At 41.5% G+C, this 20,719-nt stretch overlaps 2 protein-coding genes across 5 annotated transcripts in view; one reads left to right on the top strand and one right to left on the bottom strand.

Annotated features, from left to right (window-relative positions):
• Positions 1–11,269, top strand: part of LOC120024062 (zinc finger protein 410-like) — a 21,052-nt gene extending 9,783 nt beyond the window's left edge. For all 4 annotated transcript variants that reach the window (XM_038968172.1, XM_038968169.1, XM_038968171.1 and 1 more), the window contains 6 exons: positions 2,752–2,914; positions 3,030–3,211; positions 8,949–9,038; positions 9,333–9,452; positions 9,666–9,785; positions 9,962–11,269. In XM_038968172.1, coding sequence (XP_038824100.1) covers positions 2,752–2,914; positions 3,030–3,211; positions 8,949–9,038; positions 9,333–9,452; positions 9,666–9,785; positions 9,962–10,062 — 776 coding nt within the window. In that variant the 3' untranslated portion in view covers positions 10,063–11,269. The remainder of the gene's footprint in view (positions 1–2,751; positions 2,915–3,029; positions 3,212–8,948; positions 9,039–9,332; positions 9,453–9,665; positions 9,786–9,961) is intronic.
• LOC120024063 (ectonucleoside triphosphate diphosphohydrolase 5-like) lies at positions 10,278–20,719 on the bottom strand. Its single transcript, XM_038968173.1, has 13 exons — positions 20,004–20,719; positions 19,633–19,712; positions 19,351–19,494; positions 19,135–19,210; positions 18,678–18,713; positions 17,590–17,678; positions 17,399–17,478; positions 17,212–17,273; positions 16,966–17,067; positions 16,522–16,665; positions 11,696–11,752; positions 11,349–11,464; positions 10,278–11,184 (listed from the first exon to the last, which is right to left on the bottom strand). The coding sequence occupies exons 1-13, from the start codon at positions 20,248–20,250 to the stop codon at positions 11,098–11,100; spliced, it is 1,320 nt and encodes a 439-aa protein (XP_038824101.1). The 5' UTR covers positions 20,251–20,719; the 3' UTR covers positions 10,278–11,097.

Raw genomic sequence — 20,719 nt, 5'->3', positions numbered from 1 at the left:
ATGCTTCAAATTAAATTTGATTTGTCACATACACATGGTTAGCAGATGTTAATGCGAGTGTAGCGAAATGCTTGTGCTTCTAGTTACAACAATGCAGTAATAACCAACGAGTAATCTAACCTACCAATTCCACAACTACTACCTTATACACAAGTGTAAAGGGATAAAGAATATGTACATAAAGATATATGAATGAGTGAGGGTACAGAACGGCATAGGCAAGATGCAGTAGATGGTATCGAGTACAGTATATACATATGAGATGAGTAATGTAGGGTATGTAAACATAAAAGTGCATAGTTTAAAGTGGCTAGTGATACATGTATTATATAAAGATGGCAAGATGCAGTAGATATAGAGTACAGTATATACATATACATTATATTAAGTGGCATTGTTTAAAGTGGCTAGTGATACATTTTTTATCAATTTCCATTATTAAAGTGAGCTGGAGTTGAGTCAGTATGTTGGCAGCAGCCACTCGATGTTAGTGGTGGCTGTTTAACAGTCTGATGGCCTTGAGATAGAAGCTGTTTTTCAGTCTCTCGGTCCCTGCTTTGATGCACCTGTACTGACCTCGCCTTCTGGATGATAGTGGGGTGAACAGGCAGTGCAGACCTCACTACCCTCTGGAGAGCCTTACGGTTGTGGGCGGAGCAGTTGCCGTACCAGGCGGTGATACAGCCCGACAGGATGCTCTCGATTGTGCATCTGTAGAAGTTTGAGTGCTTTTGGTGACAAGCCGAATTTCTTCAGCCTCCTGAGGTTGAAGAGGCGCTGCTGCGCCTTCTTCACAACGCTGTCTGTGTGGGTGGACCAATTCAGTTTGTCCGTGATGTGTACGCCGAGGAACTTAAAACTTACTACCCTCTCCACTACTGTCCCGTCGATGTGGATAGGGGGGTGCTCCCTCTGCCGTTTTCTGAAGTCCACAATGCTTGCTTACTATTGTTTGTACAGATGAATGGGGTACCTTCAGGCATTTGGAAATTGCTCCCAAAGATCAGCCAGACTTGTGGAGGTCTACAATCTTTTTCAAGGTCTACAATTCTTTTCAAGAAATTTGTGGAGTGGTTGAAAAACGAGTTTTAATGACTCCAACCTAAGTGTGTAAACTTCCGACTTCAACTGTATATTTTGATTTGTTTAACGCTTTGTTTTGGTTACTACATGATTCCATGTGTTATTTCATAGTTTTGATGTCTTCACTATTATTCTACAATGTAGAAAATTAGTACAAAATAAAGAATTCTCACGGGACTAGTATTACTAGAGAAAGTTGGTTACGTAATTATTACCCCAGAATGTTCGTTATTCCAGAGGATGACTCGGACGGGATTATCTTTTATCGAAACTGCCCCGTTATTCTTTTTTACCAATAAATTGACAGTTATGATTAAGCCTGGAGGTTTTTATCTTGGCGTGAAGATAGTGCAACACCTCCAGGCGATAATAGGGCTACACTGATAACTCAAACTTGGTTCCCAAGTCTCTAAACCATACCAAACCATCTTTGGTATAGTGTCTCCATAATATTTGAATTGAGAAAATGTGATCATAATCATTAGGATATTTTAGCGATCTGCAGTAGACGTCCTAAATGCCCCCCAGCCTTCATGTGAGCTAAACAGTGCACTTGCACTTGAGATGCGTTTTAAGGCTATAGATGTGAAAGTGAACTACAAACGTTTAGGTCAGTTACATTAAATATCCGCAATATTTTTTACTGATGCATTTGGCGATATTCAATTCATACGCACAAAACATATGAACAACAGCATTCACTGTAAACATTGATACATGGAGGCCCTTCATATATAGGCTATGCGCAGCACTTTGTTCAATTTATCAAATCACTTATTGTTTTTTTCTCAAACCTTGTGCAACCCCTGTCAAACAGACATTTGTCTCAAAACACAGAGATGTCGATTCGCACGGGACTAGTATTATCGCCAATAAACAGTAGGTTATTCTGGCTGGAATTGTTACTCTCTTGCCATGTACAAATTACTGACATGGCAGATTCGTACAGGACAAAAATGACAGATGTGGTGTTTTGCGCTGGTACACGTAATTACATTCCCCTCCCCAGGAAAACTAATCCAGTCCGAATAGGGCTTAAGGAAAGGGCCGTTCCTGCTGCTGCCTCCGCCGCATTGTTCCCAATCCCAATATGCTGGTTAATTTTGCTATTATGCATATAGCAATATGGGGTAAGGCGCCAATTCTACAGTGCACTGAAGATTGTTTCGGAACCCCGGACAGCGACCGTATCCGAGGGAGAAGGCGCATTTGTTATACAATTATATTAGAGTGCACCATTATTTTTACATAATATAACCATATACAATTTCATCATCACATATTTTAGAGTGATGGACTGTGCCATCCCTGTGGCCTCCGCAATTGATTAGTCCACGAGACAGGCGTGAATCAGATAGTTGTCTTGGGGGAAAAAAATAAAAAATTGTGACTGCTCGACTAAAGAAACCTCGGTCGACCAACAGCCTGTTAACCAAACAATTGACCTGTCGACTAAATGGGGTCAGCCCTAGTTTACTGTCACCAACTGGCCATTGAAGAGCAAGTGTTATCGCTGATACTGATACTTTAGCTGATAGTGGGTATTTGGTATGTATTAGGATCCCCATTAGCCGCTGCAAAAGCAGCAGCTACTCTTCATGTGCACTATAATGCACAGGAAGACATCAGTATATGGTATCACATCCCATTTCTGCTTTTGTTGTCTAGGTGACCACCTGCCCAGCTTCCTATCGGAGGGGGCGAAGAGAGAACAGCCGGCGAGGCCCAATCGTACGCTGTCGTCTAAACAGATCCTCCGCTGCTCCTTTGAGGGGTGCTACAGAACCTTCACCTGGCCTGCTCACCTCAAATACCACCTCAAAACACACAGGTATATATACACACACACACACACACACACACACACACACACACACACCATATTCTCCATATTCTCAAATATCACCTCAAATGTTCATATACGTGCGTGTGCTTGCGTGTGTCAGGAACGACCGCACGTTCCGGTGTGGGGCAGAGGGCTGTGGGAAGAGTTTCTACGTGCTGCAGCGTCTGCAGGTCCACATGAGAACTCACAACGGCGACAAGCCCTTCATCTGCAAGGAGAAAAACTGTGGCAAGAAGTTCACCACCGCAGGAAACCTCAAGAACCATAAACGCACACACACAGGTGGGGACAGTCAGAAACACACACACACACATACACACAGAGGTACACAGCGCTAGAGCTCAAGTGCACATACGCAGGAAGGACATCTCTTTTAGTCTGCTCTGTATCCAGTAGTAGGGCATAGAAGTCAACTAAATGTATATTATGTGTTTTCAGTGCTGTTTTCAGTGCTATGGGAGGATATGTGATGCGTTTGTTTGTGTGGGAGAGAGTGGTATAATGCTTGGTCTGAGAAAAAAAGTGTAATCATTGTATTTGTATTTATTATGGATCCCCACTCTTCTTGGGGTCCAGCCAAATTAAGGCAGTTTATATGATTTTTAAAAACATTACAATACATTCACAGATTTCACAACACACTGTGTGCCCTCAGGCCCCTACTCCACCACTACCACATATGTACAATACTAAATGTATGTGTGTGTATAGTGCGTATGTTATCGTGTGTGTGTATGCATGTGTCTGTGGCTATGTTTGTGTTGCTTCACAGTCCCCGATGTTCCGTAAGGTGTTTTTTAAATCTAATTTTACTGCTTGTGTAAGTTACTTGATGTGGAATATAGAGTTCCATGTAGTCATGGCTCTATGTAGTACTGTGCGCCTCCCATAGTCTGTTCTGGACTTGGGGACTGTGAAGAGACGTCTGGTGGGGTATGCATGGGTGTCTGAGCTGTGTGCCAGTAGTTTAGACAGACAGCTCGGTGCATTCAACATGTCAATACCTCTCATAAATACAAGTAGTGATGAAGTCAATCTCTCCTCCACTTTGAGCCAGGAGAGATTGACATGCGTATTATTAATGTTAGCTCTCTGTGTACATCCAAGGGCCAGCCGTGCTGCCCTATTCTGAGCCAATTGCAATTTTCCTAAGTCCTTTTTTGTGGCACCTGACCACATGACTGAACAGTTGTCAAGGTGCAACAAAACTAGGGCCTGTAGGACTTGCCTTGTTGATAGTTTTGTTAAGAATGCAGAGCATCGCTTTATTATGGACAGACTTCTCCCCATCTTAGCTACTACTGTATCAATATGTTTTGACCATGACAGTTTACAATCTAGGGTTACTCCAAGCAGTTTAGTCATCTCAACTTGCTCAATTTCCACATTATTTATTACAAGATTTAGTTGAGATTTAGGGTTTAGTGAATGTTTTTTCCCTAATACAATGCTTTTAGTTTTAGAAATATTTAGGGCTAACTTATTCCTTTGCACCCACTCTGAAATTAACTGCAGCTCTTTCTTAAGTGTTGCAGTCATTTCAGTTGTTGTAGTAGCTGACGTGTATAGTGTTGAGTGGCTATGTATGAGGATGACTCAAAGTCAGTGGCATGTCGTTAGTAAAAAAATTAAAACCAAGGGGCCTAAACAGCTACCCTGGGGAATTCCTGATTTTACCTGGATTATGTTTGAGAAGCTTCCATTAAAGAACACCCTCTGTGTTCTGTAAGACTAACTCTTTATCCACATTATAGCAGGGGGTGTAAAGCCATAACACAAGTGTTTCTCAGCAGCAGACTATGATCGATAATGTCAAAAGCTGCACTCATCTAACAAGACAGCCCCCACAATCATTTTATCATAAATTTCTCTCAGCCAATCATGAGTCATTTGTGTAAGTGCTGTGATTGTTGAGTGTCCTTCCCTATACGTGTGCTGAAAGTCTGTTGTCAATTTGTTTACTGTGGGCCTCCCGGGTGGCGCAGTGTGTCTAAGGCACTGCATCGCAGTGCTAGCTGTGCCACCAGAGACAATTGGCCTAGCGTCGTCCGGGTTAGTGAGGGTTTGGCCGGTAGGGATATCCTTGTCTCATCGTGCACTAGCGACTCCTGTGGCGGGCCGGGCGCAGTGCGCGCTGACCAGGTCACTAGGTGTACTGTGTTTCCTCCGACACATTGGTGCGGCTGGCTTCCGGGTTGGAGGCGCGCTGTGTTAAGAAGCAGTGCGGCTTGGTTGGGTTGTGTTTCGGAGGACGCATGGCTCTCGACCTTCGTCTCTCCCGAGCCCGTACGGGAGTTGTAGCGATGAGACAAGATAGTAACTACTAACAATTGGATACCACGAAATTGGGGAGAAAAAGGGGGTAAAAAAATTAATAAAAAAAAAAAAAAAAAAAAAAAAAATTGTTTGCTGTGAAATAGCATTGTATCTGGTCAAACACTATTTTTTCCCAGAAGTTTACTACGGGTTGGTAACAGGCTATTTGAGCCAGTAAAGGGGGCTTTGGAAGGACTTTCGCTTCCCTCCAGGCCGGAGGGCACACACTTTCTAGTAGGCTTAAATTGAAGATGTGGCAATATCGTCTGCTATTATCCTCAGTAATTTTCCATCCAGATTGTCAGACCCCGGTGGATTTTCTTTGTTGATAGACAAACAAAAATCACCTCTTCCACACGGACTTTACGGAGTTCAAAAGTACAATTCTTGTTTTTCATAATTTGGTCCGATATACTTGGATGTGTAGTGTCAGCATTTGTTGCTGGCATGTCATCCCTAAGTTTTCTTATCTTGCCAATGAAAAAAATAATTAAAGTAGTTGGCAATATCAGTGGGCTTTGTGATGAATGAGCCAGCTGATTCAATGAATGATGGAGCCGAGTTGGCTTTTTTCCCCCAAAATTTCATTTAAGGTGCCCCAAAGCTTTTTACTATCATTCTTTATATAATTGATCTTTGTTTCACAGTATATTTTATTTTTATTTAGTTTAGTTACATGATTTCTTAATTTGCAGTACGTTTGCCAATCAGTTGGGCTGCCAGACTTATTTGCCATACCTTTTGCCTCATCCCTCTCAACCATACAATTTTTCAATTCCTCATCAATCCAAGGCGATTTTAACATTTTCGTAATGGGTGCGTGCTTATTAGTGATTGGAATAAGCAATTTCATGTGTCAAGTGCAGCTTCTGGTTGCTCCTCATTACACACCACAGACCAGCAAATATTATTTACCTCATCAACATATGATTCACTACAAAACATATTGTATGACCTCCTTATACACTATATTAGGCCCAGCCTTTGGAACTTTGGTTTTCCTAGATATGACTATTATATTGTGATCACTACATCCTATGGATTTGGATACTGCTTACCTCTTGCGAATATAGGGGGTGCTGTTTCGCATTAGCATAATTTGCACTACAGATTAAACGGCTTCCTACTCAATTCTTGCTCGTACAATATGCATATTATTATTATTATTGGATAGAAAACACTCTCTAGTTTCTATAGCCGTTGGAATTTTGTCTCTGAGTGAAACAGAACTCAATCTACAGCACTTTTCATGATAGGGAGTCAGATTTCAAACATTTTGGCCACTGATCTGGAGTCAGTTTAAAGGTCCGTGTAAATGCTATGGAGAAACAGACACTTCTTACGTCTACCCCTGGATGTCAGTGCGTGATGACGCTTTGAATGGAGTCGATTGCGCAATCAGGGGCTGTATAAAAGGCCAAAGACCGGAAGTAGCTTCCCTTTGCTGCCTGCGCCTTGCGCGCGAAGGACATCGGACTCGCCTTCTTCCAAGTTTTAGTTTAGCCAGTAATATTTCTCCGGTCATGTTTTTACTCGTTAGAGGTGTTAAAAACATCATAAGGTAGTTAATTTAAACCGTTTTATAGCAATTTATATCCGTTTAGTGCGATTTTGAGGCATTTATTTCTGAGACACTTTGAACCGCTGGGGACGTTTCCAGTTCATGCCGAACGTTAGTGGGCATTTCCACATGGCAAGAGGACAACCAAAAGACGATTAGACCCAAGAAAGGATTCTTTGCCCAAGATTCTGATGGAAGAACAGCTCACAGTAAGAACAATTTATGATGATAAATCGTGTTTCTGTCGAAAAATGTTAAACGCTTATGGCGCCATTTTGTTTTGTATAGCTTCGCTTGGCGCAACCTGTATTGAAAAGTAAGGATAATTTAAAAAATGTAAATCAGCGATTGCATTAAGAACTAATTTGTCTTTCGATTCCTGTCAACCCTGTATTTTTTAGTCAAGTATATGATTAGCTTTCAATTAAACTAGATCACTCTGAAAGATGACGTCAGACATTTTGAGGCTTGATTTGCTACTATTTTCATTGTATAACCACGGTTTTTTATGGCTAAATATGCACATTTTCGAACAAACAATATATGTATGTTGTAATATGATGTTACAGGAGTGTCATCGGAAGAATTCTGAGAAGGTTAGTGAAAAAATTAATATATTTTGGCGATGATTACGTTATCGCTCTCTTTGGCTTGAATTCATGCTGGGGTAACGTTTGCATATGTGGTATGCTAATATAACGATTTATTGTGTTTTCGCCGTAAAACACTTAGAAAATCTGAAATGTTGTCTGAATTCACAAGATCTGTGTCTTTCCATTGCTATGTGCTGTGTATTTTTAAGAAATGTTTTATGATGAGTAAATTGGTAATACACGTTGCTCTGTGTATTTATTCTAGTCGATTTGTGATGGTGGGTGCAATTGTAAACTAGGATTTATACCTGAAATATGCACATTTTTCTAACAAAACCTATCCTATACAATAAATATGTTATCAGACTGTCATCTGATGAGGTTTTTTCTTGGTTAGTGGCTATCAATATCTTAGTTTAGCCGAATTGGTGATAGCTACTGATGCAGTAAGAAACTGATGGAGTTAGGAAAGTAGTGTCTTTTGCTAACGTGGTTAGCTAATAGATTTACATATTTTGTCTTCCCTGTAAAACATTTTAAAAATCTGAAATGGTGGCTTTATTCACAAGATCTGTATCTTTCATTTGGTGTCTTGGACTTGTGATTTAATGATATTTAGATGCTACTATTTAATTGTGACGCTATGCTAGCGATGCTAATCAGTGTGGGGGGGGTGGGGGGTGATCCCGGATACGGGGTTGAGGTTCGGTAAAGGTTAAAAGCAAATTTCTGCAGCATTAGTAAAGATGTGATCAATACATGTTGATGATTTTAATTCATGTGCTGTTTGTAACTACACTGGTAGGTTGACTGACAACCTGAACCAGGTTGCAGGCACTGGCTACAGTTTGCAGTTTTTTCTTGAGTCGGCAGCTTGATGATAGCTAGTCAATATTTAAATCACCCAGAAAATATACTTCTCTGTTGATATCACATACATTATCAAGCATTTCACACATATTATCCAGATACTGACTGTTAGCACTTGGTGTTCTACAGCAGTTTCCCACAAGAATGGGCTTTAGGTGAGGCAGATGAACCTGTAGCCATATTACTTCAACATTATTTAACATTAGATCGTCTCTAAGCTTTACAGGAATGTGGTTCCTGTACTGCAAAACCGCCCCTTTTCGGTAGATGTTATTACCATGTATTGCTACCACTATCATCAACGGTATTATCTAAGTGAGTTTTAGAGATAGTCAGAATATGAATGTCATCTGTTACAAGCAAGTTATTAACTTCATGGACCTTGCTTCTTAGGCTACATATGTTAATATGGGCTATTTTTAGCACTTTTCTGGGTTGCTTGATTGTTTTTAATGCTTTACTGGGAAGCTTATCAGAAGTAGACTTACTCATGTTATTTACATTGGAGCTGATAGTGCAGGGTGAGCTGCACAAAGTGGTCTTCCTGCTAGGGCACACCGCCTCAGTGCTAACAGTGTGTGTTGTCTACAGGTGAGAAGCCTTAACTGTATGTGCCTTCAAGCGTGTGTGTTTGTGGGGGGGAAACATGTGATCATTAATTGGTGTGTGTTGTCTGCAGGGGAGAAGCCCTTCTTGTGTGAAGCAGATGGTTGTGGTCGGTCCTTCGCTGAGTACTCCAGTCTACGCAAACACATGCTCGTACACTCAGGTGAGAACAACATGCCAGTTTCAGCTTTTCATTCTATATATAGTGAAATTACAACAGTTAGCTTCGTTTATCTATGTCAACTGAATATGTGGAAATCGACTTCCTACTGTCTACAAACACATAACTTTAGCTTCAGTGTGTGTCACTGGTTGTCTCTCATGACACCCTATTCCCTATATAGTGCACTCCTTTTGACCAGAGCCTTATGGCCTTATGTGCAAAGGTAGTGCATTGAATAGAGTTCCATTTAAGATGCAACCACTGATATGTGTTACTGTGTCTATCGTGTTCCAGGAGAAAAGCCCCACCAGTGTGGGATCTGTGGGAAGACGTTCTCTCAGAGCGGTAGCAGGAACGTTCACATGAGGAAGAGACATGGAGAGGAGGCTCTGGGGAACGAGGGCAGAGAAACGGGTAACACACACACAAACTAGGCTAGTGGTCGCCAAGCCTGGTTACGAGCGTTCTTCCAGTTCCAACCCAGCACAAACGCACCTAATTCAGCCGCAGCCTTGGAGTGTGTGTGTGTGTGTGTGGAACCAGCCCTTTGTTTTCCATCTGGAATGTTCAATATAGCACACAAACATACCTGTAATGTACAGTATGTCCCCTGTGTGTTATTGACAGGTGAGGCTTTGACACACAGCAGTTTACTGGAGGCCGACGGGTCGCCTGGCGACACCATGGTCACCATGACTACAGGGGTTGATCCAATTAACGTCCACCATGCCATGCTGCGAGCCCAAGGTAGACACAGTCACACACCCCGTCACAAATGCAAAACCCCGATACTCTCCAATCCTAATACTCTTTAACAGTTAGCGACGCTGTTATATTCTTGTCCAAAACCAGGGGAACAGCCTATGACCATGTTAGTTATTTAATGCCTTCCCTCCTCCTCTTCCTTTCCTCCTTCTTTCTAGGCTCGGCAGACTCGGTGGTTGTTCTCTCTCAACCCCATGACCTGGTCACCATGACAACAGCAAGCCACACATACCCAGAGGATGTGGTGGCCCTGTTGTAGTCAAGTCTGTTGGGCAAATCTCAGGCATTTGAGGCAAAGCTCTCTGTACATAGATGCATCCTTCACTTTTAGCCCTGTAGATATCTGTAATTAGCTACTAAGGGTTTTATTATGAGAAAGACAGTATGAAATGTTCTAGAACTTGTACAAAGACTTTCTGTAGTTTATAAATACAAATAACTATCAGGTGACTTTCCAAAGAAATAAGACAGATATACAAATCATGAGTTTTATTAAAAGAAAGTACATGTATAGCTACCTGGATTTGTCATTGTGAAACGTCCTTAATCAATTGTGTAAGCTCACCTGAGAGCAGATAAGGTTAACATGCAGTGATATTCCTTTTGTAAAACAATATTAAGGCTGTTGCTTTTAGCTTAATTCACAAATTAATCAAGTCAATAGCTGACGTAAAACTATTTGAAAATGACATTAAATGTGCTCCGTCCTCCATCATTAATAGAAAGGAAACTTTGAAATCAGTTCCAAACTCCCAAGCTGCTATTGGAACTAAGGCACAGTAAGATTTGATGCACAGAGGGCTGCATGTAGAACAATTGAACACGCTATTTTTGCAAAGCACACTCATACCAGTTTTTTTTTATTTTTAATTGAAAATAAATTTCGCACCCAAGTGATATTAAACAGACGGTCAAAATATCCACCTTTTATACAGTAACACAACTCAGTGGCGTTTGTCAGCGACAGCCCCCAGTGCTTTAATAGAGATGTAAATAATATATGACCACTGTGCTATAGCAACCAGTCACATGAAAACAACAGACCTACTGAACTATAGTACCAGCCATTTAGGTGTTGGGTAACAAAATAGTTGTAACAATTGTAATGTTATCTCAGAAAGGTCAAATCTTGATAGTCAAAGATGCAAGGCATATTTTTAAGACATTACAATCCACAACAAGGCAGGAACAAAGGCTGTTTAAAACAACAAGAATTCCTCAGTCCATTTATTTTTGAGCACCATCTAATCCAGTGGTTTTCTCCTCCTGCCCACCCAGACCTGTGGCTCCTTGTCTATCTGTGGATCTTTAGGTTCTGGAAGTGGTTGAACGTGGCACCTAAAGCCCAGCTAGTCTCCACGTTGTTGACTTTCTTAGTCAGCTAGGGAAATGAGACAACACACACACACCAAATCACTCAACATGCCTTTTTGTATTTATTTAAATAAATAAAACATTTGAACTGACCCTGTCTTTAAAAAGTGTGGTTTTGCTTTACTGACTTGCCAAAAAGGACTATTGTGCATTACGGCTTTACTGTCTCACCTGCAGTACAGTGTTCTCCTTGAAGCCAAAGCCGTCTTTGAGCAGACAAGTGATGTAGGTCATGTCCATACACAGGAAGGGGCTGATCGGACGGTACATAGACATCTTGTTACACACTGGAATAAGAAACAAAAATCAGTGCAGTAAATGAAAGAGGAGAGGAAGACACTTTCAGCCAATGAGACTTCTCCAGTACACAGCGCAGTAAGTCTGATATGGGTATAATACATTGCCATGCACGGCATGTCTGAAGTGCACTGCGCAGAGAAAGAAGCAAGTCTCCCACTAAATAGTAACGATAAATCCATTGCTATGCATATCATGATTCAGGCTTATCTGGTTCTCACCCTCTTTAGCTCTCTTCTTGAAGTCCCTGACCTCTAGCATTCCTCCTTGGGTCCTGTCTGAAGGAGAGGAGCGATGGGGGTCGTTAACCTTTCCATCAGAAAGAAACACTTATCACACTATCATTCATAATGACAGCAGGGCTACACAGTACATCTCCATCATACTAACAATTGGGCCTGCAACCTTTCTCATCTCACTCACTGATGAGTCGACAACCAAGGACACCACTGTAATAACTTCACATCTACAACGCACCACTGAGTCCAGTGTTTCCCCTACAGTTGAAGTCGGAAGTTTACATACACCTTAGCCAAATACATTTAAACTCAGTTTCACAATTCCTGACATTTAATCCTAGTACAAATTCCCTGTTTTAGGTCAGTTAGGATCACCACTTTATTTTAAGAATGTGGAATGTCAGAATAATAGAGTGATTTATTTCAGCTTTTATTTCTTTCATCACATTCCCAGTGGGTCAGAAGTTTACATACACTCAATTAGTATTTGGTACCATTGCTTTTAAATTGTTTAACTTGGGTCAAATATTTTGGTTAGCCTTCCACAAGCTTCCAACAATAAGTTGGGAGAATTTTGGCCCATTCCTCCTGACAGAGCTGGTGTAACTGAGTCAGGTTTGCTGTCCTACTTGCATCGCACACGCTTTTTCAGTTCTGCCCACAAATTATCTATAGGATTGAGGTCAGGGCTTTGTGATGGCCACTCCAATACCTTGACTTTGTTGTCCTTAAGCCATTTTGCTTAACAACTTCTTATGGCTGCAAGGGAAAGTATTGAGTAGCCAGATAAAACATGCCCATTTCAAACGGCCTCGTACTCAATTCTTGCTCGTACAATATGCATATTATTATTACTATTGGATAGAAAACACTCTCTAGTTTCTAAAACCGTTTGAATTATTTCTCTGAGTGAAACAGAACTCGTTCTGCAGCACATTTCCTGACCAGGAAGTGGAATGTCTGAAATCGTCGCTCTGTTCAACTTCCTGCCTATACATGGGCATGGCACGTAAGAGTCTACGTACACTTCATAGGCCTTCCTCTGGATGTCAAGAGGCTGAGAGAGAAGAAATTTTGTGTTTATCTTCATCTGAATTGGAATACAAGGTCTTTGTATGACGTGTCCCTCATTTCCGGTACTCTGAAGCGCGCGACTTGGACAGTGGGATTGCCTTCTGTTTTGCTGCCGTTATGGACGACAACTATCTCCGGCTCGGATTTTATTTGATACATGTGACCATATCATCATAACGTATGTTTTTTCAATATAGTTTAATCAGATTATTGAAATGTTTTCGGGAGTTTTGCCGTGTTCCGTTCTCTGACTTTGTTGACGTTGGAGAGATCTGTGCCACTCGGCTAGTGTGCATGCTAAATTAAGAGGGATATTTGCCGTTCCAGATCAAAACAACGAACTGTTCTGGACAAAGGACACCTTGTCCAACATTCTGATGAAAGATCAGCAAAAGTAAGAAACATTTTATGATGCTATTTCATATATCTGTCGTACATGTGAACTAGTCGTGGGCGCCCAACGTTTGGGTACTCTAGCTATACCGAAGCTGCATATCGTAATGAAGTTATTTTTAGAATTCTAACACTGCGATTTCATTAAGAACTAATGGATCTATCATTTCCTATACAACATGTATTTTTTAGTTATGTTTATGAATAGCTATTTGGTCAGAATATGTGTGTCAGAAAAAGTGTCAGGAAAAATCCGGACGTAGTGGGAAAAAGTAGCTAAGTTAGCACAATGTGTAACCATTGATTTCAGCTCTAAATATGCACATTTTCGAACAAAACATAAGTGTATGTATAACCTGATGTTATAGGACTGTCATCTGAGGAAGAAAATCAAGGTTAGTCAAAAATTATATATCTTTTGCTTGTTTGTTACGATCGCTTACTTTTGCTACTGGGAAATTGCTTGTGTTTTTGGCTATTGTGGTAAGCTAATATAACGCTATATTGTGTTTTCGCTGTAAAACACTTGATAAATCGGAAATATTGTATGGAATCACAAGATGCCTGTCTTTCAATTGCTGTACACTATGTATTTTTCAGAAATGTTTTATGATGAGTAATTAGGTATTTGACGTTGGTGTCTGTAATTATTATGGCTGCTTTCGGTGCAATTTCTGATTGTAGCTGCAATGTAAACTATGATTTATACCTGAAATATGCACATTTTTCTAACAAAACATATGCTATACAATAAATATGTTATCAGACTGTCATCTGATGAAGTTGTTTCTTGGTTAGTGGCTATTTATATCTTTATTTGGTCGAATCTTTATTTGGTCGAAACAGAAAACCCAAACATATGGCAGCAGATCCACAAGGTCTGCCATGAGAGGTGACTGTGTAGTTCCCCTAAGGAAAAGCACCTTTAGTAAATTCGCTTTTTCTGTGAGAGCTTCCCATGTCTGGAATACACTGCCATCAGACACACATAACTGCACCACATATCACACTTTCACAAAATGCTTGAAGACATGGCTAAAGGTCAATCAGATTTGTGAACATGGTCCCTAGCTGTGTGTTGCCACTTTCCATGTCTGTTGTCTGTATGGTGAGGTGTGGAAACACTTTGTCGCTTTTATGAATTTTGTCTTGCTGCTTTTTGTTCTATGTTGCTCTGTCTGTATGCTACGTCTTGCTTGTCCTATGTTGCTATGTCTTGTTCTATGTTGCTATTGTCTATATTGTAATTGTTTTTAATAACCTGCCCAGGGACTGCGGTTGAAAATTAGCCGGCTGGCTAAAACCGGCACTTTTACTGAAACGTTGATTAATGTGCACTGTCCCTGTAAAAATAAACTCAAACTCAATTTGTGATAGCTACTGATGGAGTAAAAAACTGGTGGAGTAAAAAAAGTGGTGTCTTTTGCTAACGTGGTTAGCTAATAGATTTACATATTGTGTCTTCCCTGTAAAACATTTTAAAAATCAGACATGTTGGCTGGATTCACAAGATGTGTACCTTTCATATGCTGTATTGGACTTGTTAATGTGTGAAAGTTAAATATTAAAAAAATATATATTTTGAATTTCGCGCCCTGCACTTTGAGCTGGCTGTTGTCATAAGTGTACCGACGTCGGGCTTGCACGCCAAACAGGTTTTAAGGACAACTTTGGAAGTATGCTTGGGGTCATTGTCCATTTGGAAGACCCATTTGCAACCAAGCTTTAACTTCCTGACTGATGTCTTGAGATGTTGCTTCAATATATCCACATCATTTTCTATCCTCATGATGCCATCTACTTTGTGAAGTGCACCAGTCCCTCCTGCAGCAAAGCACCCCCTCAACATGATGCTGCCACCCCCGTGCTTCACGGTTGGGATGGTGTTCTTCGGCTTGCAAGCTTCCCCTTTTTACTCCGAAGATAACAATGGTCATTATGGCCAAACAGTTCTATTTTTCTTTCATCAGACCAGAGGACATTTCTCCAAAAAGTAGTACGATCTTTGTCCCCATGTGCAGTTGCAAACTGTAGTCTGGCTTTTTTTTATGGCAGTTTTGGAACAGTGGCTTCTTCCTTGCTGAGCGGCCTTTCAAGTTATGTCGATAGGACTAATTTTACTGTGGATATAGATACTTTTGTACCCGTTTCCTCCAGCATCTTCACAAGGTCCTTTGCTATTGTGGGATTGATTTGCACTTTTCGCACCAAAGTACGTTCATCTCTAGGAGACAGAACGCGTCTCCTTCCTGAGCGGTATGACGGCTGTGTGGTCCCATGGTGTTTATACAGATGAATGTGGTACCTTCAGACGTTTGGAAATTGCTCCCAATGATGAAAAAGACTTGTGGAGGTCTACAATTTTTTTCTGCGGTCTTGGCTGATTTATTTAGATTTTCCCATGATTTCAAGCAAAGAGGCACTGAGTTAAGGTAGGCCTTGAAATACATCCACAGGTACACCTCCAATTGACTCAAATGATGTCAATTAGCCTATCAGAAGCTTGTAAAGCCATGACATAATTTTCTGGAATGTTCCAAGCTGTTTAAAGGCACCGTCAACTTAGTGTATTTAAATTTCTGACCCACTGGAATTGTGATACAGTGAATTATAAGTGAAATAATCTGTCTGTCTGTTGTTGGAAAAATTACTTGTGTCATGCACAAAGTAGATGTCCTAATTGACTTGCCAAAACTATAGTTTGTTAACAAGAAATTTGTGGAGTGTTTGAAAAACGAGTTTAAATTACTACAACCTAAGTGTATGTAAACTTCCGACTTCAACTGTAAATGCATTTAGCAGCAGCACGCCGCTGCAAAATCGTTGCCGCCAATGCAAAAAATATATATTTGGGGATGGTAAAATATTTTAAGTGTAAACTTAAACTACTAAAACCAGATATAAAGTATGTAGAAAATATAATGGCGCAATATATTTTCAAATATGATCACTTTTCAAACTGAAATTTGTCTCTCAGCCTCGGGACAAAACCTGTAGAATTGCAGGAAACTAGCTTTAAAACGTACTCTGCCCAATGGCAAAATGTGTAGAATTGCAGGAAATTTGCCCTAAACCCATGCATTGGTCCCTCCCACTACCATGTACCCCCAACCCCCCACCCGCTAACTTTGCCACCGCTGCTGAAAGAAATCCTAGGGGAAACACTGGAGTCAATCACCTCAGCAATGAGTAATTTTTCCCTGTCGAGAGGGAGGAGGTGAATAAATCTAATTCTAGCAGTGAGTAATTATACTAACTGTGTGTGTGTGTCCTCTCACTGAAAAGTCCACTGCTCAGTTGAAGTATTGTGTGTAAGTCATAGTGTGTGTGTTTCCTCTCACCAATAAGGCCTGCATCCACGGCTCGGTCAAAGTAATAGGAGAAAGCGTAGAACACACTGGTGTCTTTCAACTCATAGGGCTGGTGAACTATTCCCTTTACCACCTTCAGCACTTCCTGGTAACACAGTGTGTATCCCACATAACCTGGGACAGGGACAGAAACAGGATACTATTATGACCTCAAGTTTTCAATCAATCAATGAAATGCATGTGTATAGCACTTTTCACACACATTTGTGACAAACTGCTCAACAGCAACCGAGACCTAATACCCCGATGAGCAAACTCAGGTAAACCTTACCACCCTGCATAGAGGACATATTGAGAGGTACCTCAGCATGCTATGTTTTGTGTTACCATCCAAAGAACTGTTCCAAGGTTGATCTACTATGGTACATATTTGACTGTACTTCTAGCAGATATAGTGAGTTGGCTGACTCTCACCATCAGGTATCCCACTGACTATGTAGGTGAGTCCTCCAAACCTCCACTCCTCTCTGAACTTCTTAGGCAGGCAGGAGCTTTTGAACACTCTCCACTCTAACCCTGGAGGGTAAAGTAACATAATAATATATGGGGGGTCTATGAATAACATGGGAAAGTAAACATTTGATACATGTTCTGAAACCTATATTGTCGAAATGGAGATAACATGCTGATGATGATATGTAAAATATGTAATCCCTGTACCGTCTGCCCCCAGTGCTCCTAGGGCTGCCAGTCTAGCTGCCATCAGTCCATTACCTAGGTAGCTGTCAATTAAATCAATCAATCAATCTTACTTGGAAAACAGTTTTACAAATACCTACCTTATGGATTTGTTACGAATAAATATCACTGTTTATACTTGCTGCATCAGTGGATATAGATTGTATACCTGTGAGTGTAGAGTTCATATGTCGAGTTGAACATGTCAATTCTGGCAATGTAGTCATCAGGAGAACTTCCAATGGTTTTCTGCACAGGAAAAATAAATCAAATGTTATTACCATTCCAATAAAAACTGTATTAACACAACATAGAAACACAATATTGAAAATGAATCAACTTGTACAAATGGACACTAACCTTGGATTTAGGAAGAAAAGTGATTTGAGTCGATCCTCCCCCCAAATCCAGAATCCCCACTGTCTTCCTGGTCTCAGCATACAGATGACCTAAAATAGCATGCTTCACATTTGAACCAACTTTATTGACAAGTTCCCTCTGAAGACGGTGGGAGTCAGCTGTCTGATTTATGTGTATATACAAGTAACTGCCAAAATAAATTAAACAACCCTCCCGGGTGGCGCAGTGGTCTAGGGCACTGCATCGCAGTGCTAGCTGCGCCACCAGAGTGTCTGGGTTCGCGCCCAGGCTGGGCTGGGTTCGCGCCCAGGCTCTGTCGCAGCCGGCCGCAACCGGGAGGTCCGTGGGGCGACGCACAATTGGCATAGCGTCGTCCGGGTTAGGGAGGGTTTGGCCGGTAGGGATATCCTTGTCTCAGTATGTAAAATGTAATAAAATGTATGCACTCTACTGTAAGTCGCTCTGGATAAGAGCGTCTGCTAAATGACTAAAATGTAATGTAAATGTAAACACCAACATAAAGTGTCTTAATAGTGCGTTGGGCCCCCACGAGCCAGAACAGCTTCAATGCACCTTGTCATAGATTCTACAAGTGTCCGGAACTCTATTGGAGGGATGCGACACCACTCTTCCACGAGAAATTCCATTATTTAGTGTTTTGTTGGTGATGGAAAACGTCTCAGGCGCCGCTCCAGAATCTCCCATAAGTGTTCAATTGGGTTGAGAACTGGTGGCTGATAATGCCATGGCATATTGTTTACTCGTGCCCTTTGGATGGGGGCATTGTCATCCTATGGTGGCATAACCATGGTAGCAAAAATAATGGCCTGCCCAGAATTTTTATACATGACCCTAAGCATGATGGGATGATAATTGCTTAATTAACTCAGGAACCACACCTGTGTGGAAGCACCTGTTTTCAATATACATACGTTGTATCCATCTTTTACTGTGTTTCCATTATTTTGGCAGTTACCTGTTTATAGCTGACCTTACAACCTGATAATAGAATAGCCTAAACAAAATTGTTTGAAAAGTGACAATAATGCATTACAATATGTACTATGACAAAAAGTTACAAGCCTCACCTGTCAAAAAGTTCACAGTAACCCACGCCAAGATTCCTACAAGAACAAAAAAGTAGAATTCAAGTGAGGCTAATACTGATCTGACAGTGCAGTTAACTCGTCACTTGTTTGACATGCATACGCATTAGTTTGACATTAGTTTGTGTAAGAGGGCTATCATTTTCGACAAAATGCTGACAAATCAATTACACCACACAAGGTTTGGTAAACCACTAAATCCATTCACCACATAATTACACCTTTTTGAGGTGTAACCAAGACAGACTAACAACAACAACCCTCTTTTTCTACAGCGTCATCATAACAGACCGGGGTAAGAAAGTGTACAGCAAGCTGTCGAAGGAGAACAGGGACTGATGCCACCAAGAGGCGAGCGCTGCTGAAGCCTGCCTCCGGAGTGCTGATGAATAGGTCTGACTGGAGGTTGACTACGGGTTATGGGTAGACGAGACTTTACCTTCATTTGTACCGTTCATTATGCTGACGCTATCGTCTGGCACGAAGAAGGGAGATTCATCAAAAACATCCTGCACCTGTGGGGTGGAGTGGGAACACAGAGAGATGACAGCAGAAAGGGTGAATGCAGTGTCAACACCTATGGCAGTACCATACCTGATTTAATAGTCCTCCAGCCCCCTATCAGACATAGGAGTGCCCTAACTCCCACCCATACCTGTTCCAGCAGAGCCTGGGCTTTCTCTGAGGGCAGCAGCCTGAGTCCTGCTGTAGCTTTCAAGACCAGCGGGGTTCTCTTCCATTCCAGCCGAGGGACGGTTTTCTTAGCCACTTTCAGAAGCTGCCTCACTGTATACCCACCCTGGGGAGAGAATGTGGTGGTGGAGATGATGATTATGATGTGCATTTTAGGGACTCAAGCCATTTTAAGTGTTTTTGAAATATTTGAATATTTGAATACCACTTGCTGCATCGACAATTACAACCACTGCTGTCTCACCATTTCAGGCATGTCTGCATATGCTGACAGACCAGGCTTGATGGAATGGAACATCTCATTATCCAACACTGGTAACTCCTCTGTCAGACAAAAGATACACATGAACGATCCGTCAACAGAAAAAAAACATACAATTGAGATGACAAAATCCACTTGGCTCAATAAGCATTTAATTTACAATTTGCAAACATGAACAGTATTTTATGAAGATGTGCATAGTGTTATGTTTACTGATGAGCATTTAATAATATACCAATTCAATTTTGCTTGAAGTAAATGGGCAATTCAATACCACAACATTGCACAGAGTAACACATCAGGGAGCATCTAAACACCACCTCTCTCTCCAGTAGAGTTTTAGCATAACTCACCAGGGTCTTTCTGTATGAAGGTATAGACGTGGATGCGTGTGCCAGTGCTGCCAGCGTCAAACATTACCCCATAGAAGATCCGGCTGGAGTTGGCTGGTCGGCTGAGGCTGGGGAGGAGGTTACCCAGGCTGGCTGAGAAGTCCAGGACAGAAGCCTTGGGCTGGGCATGGGTCAGCCCTGTCAGAACCCACACAACCAGAACCAGTGACAGGACCACTGCAGGTAGGAGAGAAGCCTGGGGAGACATCTCTGGGGAAGGAGTAGGAGATGAGTGTCCCTCTGATGGGTACGAGGCCAGGAGGATTAGGCAGAAAATGAGGGACTGAAGGGTATCTTAGTCAACTCAACTAATAGGAGAGTGGACCACTGAGGCAGTCATGCAGAGGAAAGTTTATTTTAGCCAACAGCACGCTAGATATTTGACACTGCTCCTGAGTCCTGCCCTAACTGGATAGACGACACAAGGTCCCAACTAGAAACAACAACCAACAGAAGAGCCCCAAAGCAATAGCATACAGTTATATGCACTTTGACCACACCCTAACTAGCCATTCACCAATCAGAAGGGAGCCTTCTGGAGGATGACGTTGACACTTCCACCAAGCAGGATTGTTAGACAAATGTACAGTACTCCCCTTACAACTGTTTCGCCCGAGTGGAGCAGCGGTCTAAGACACTGCATCTCAGTGCTAGAGACGTCAATACAGACCCTGGTT

This window comes from Salvelinus namaycush, chromosome 29, assembly GCF_016432855.1.
Source record: "Salvelinus namaycush isolate Seneca chromosome 29, SaNama_1.0, whole genome shotgun sequence".
In the NCBI taxonomy this organism is placed as follows: Eukaryota; Metazoa; Chordata; class Actinopteri; order Salmoniformes; family Salmonidae; genus Salvelinus; species Salvelinus namaycush.
This window is presented reverse-complemented; position numbering and strand designations above follow the sequence as displayed.

Bases quoted from the DNA above. Each gene is read 5' to 3' on its own strand.
- LOC120024063 (XM_038968173.1), bottom strand. From the start codon at position 20,250: ATGTCTCCCCAGGCTTCTCTCCTACCTGCAGTGGTCCTGTCACTGGTT. The intron at 19,713-20,003 runs GTGAGTTATGCT...TTTGTCTGACAG, and splicing joins CTTCATACAGAAAGACCCTG to AGGAGTTACCAGTGTTGGAT. The intron at 16,666-16,965 runs GTGAGAGTCAGC...TCCCTGTCCCAG, and splicing joins AGTCAGTGGGATACCTGATG to GTTATGTGGGATACACACTG.